Raw genomic sequence first — 607 nt, forward strand, 5'->3', positions numbered from 1 at the left:
CATTTTTAAATAGAGGGCGCTGAAATTAACATCGAATATCGATGGCAGTCAAGTTTGGATAGGAAAGATGATTAAGTCTACTTTTATATTTAGTTTGTGACTATATATAAACAGTATGATTGATATAAATAATTTATATTTTAATATAAAGTCAAAATAAAAAATTTACTTTATAAATTGATTATATAATTTTAAGTGAAAATGCCGAAAGTCGTTTCAAGAAGTATAATATGTTCCGATACAAAAGATCAAGAAGAATATAGTGAAGAAAAACCATTACATATTTATTATTGTTTATGTGGACAGATGACATTGATTTTAGGTTAGAATCATATTATTTATTATATTATTCTTTATTGTCTTAAAATTTATAAGTGAAAATACATAAATATTTTTATTAGATTGTGCTATAGAAAAATTACCTTTAAGAAAAAGAGATGGTGCACGAGTTATTGATGGTAGTAAACATGCTCATAAAATGACTTGTGAGCAAGATGAAGTCGTGTATTTGAAACGTCATGAAGGAATAGAAAAACAATGTCGTCAAAAATGTAAAAAGTATGAGATAATTTATTTTATTTTTAAACATAATTTTCCTGATGTAATT

General features: G+C 24.1%; 1 protein-coding gene across 1 annotated transcript; it reads left to right on the forward strand.

Moving 5' to 3' along the window:
• Window positions 1-36: 36 nt before the first annotated feature.
• LOC122720356 (STING ER exit protein-like) lies at window positions 37-558 on the forward strand (the record flags this gene model as incomplete). The annotated part of the gene is made up of 2 exons (XM_043947000.1): window positions 37-322; window positions 402-558. Coding segments are annotated over exons 1-2 (278 nt in total), but the record flags the coding sequence as incomplete, so codon positions are not given.
• Between the last annotated feature and the right edge of the window lie 49 nt (window positions 559-607).

Source organism: Apis laboriosa, unplaced genomic scaffold (assembly GCF_014066325.1).
Source record: "Apis laboriosa isolate Shangri-la unplaced genomic scaffold, ASM1406632v1 scaffold12922_cov98, whole genome shotgun sequence".
Classification (NCBI taxonomy): Eukaryota; Metazoa; Arthropoda; class Insecta; order Hymenoptera; family Apidae; genus Apis; species Apis laboriosa.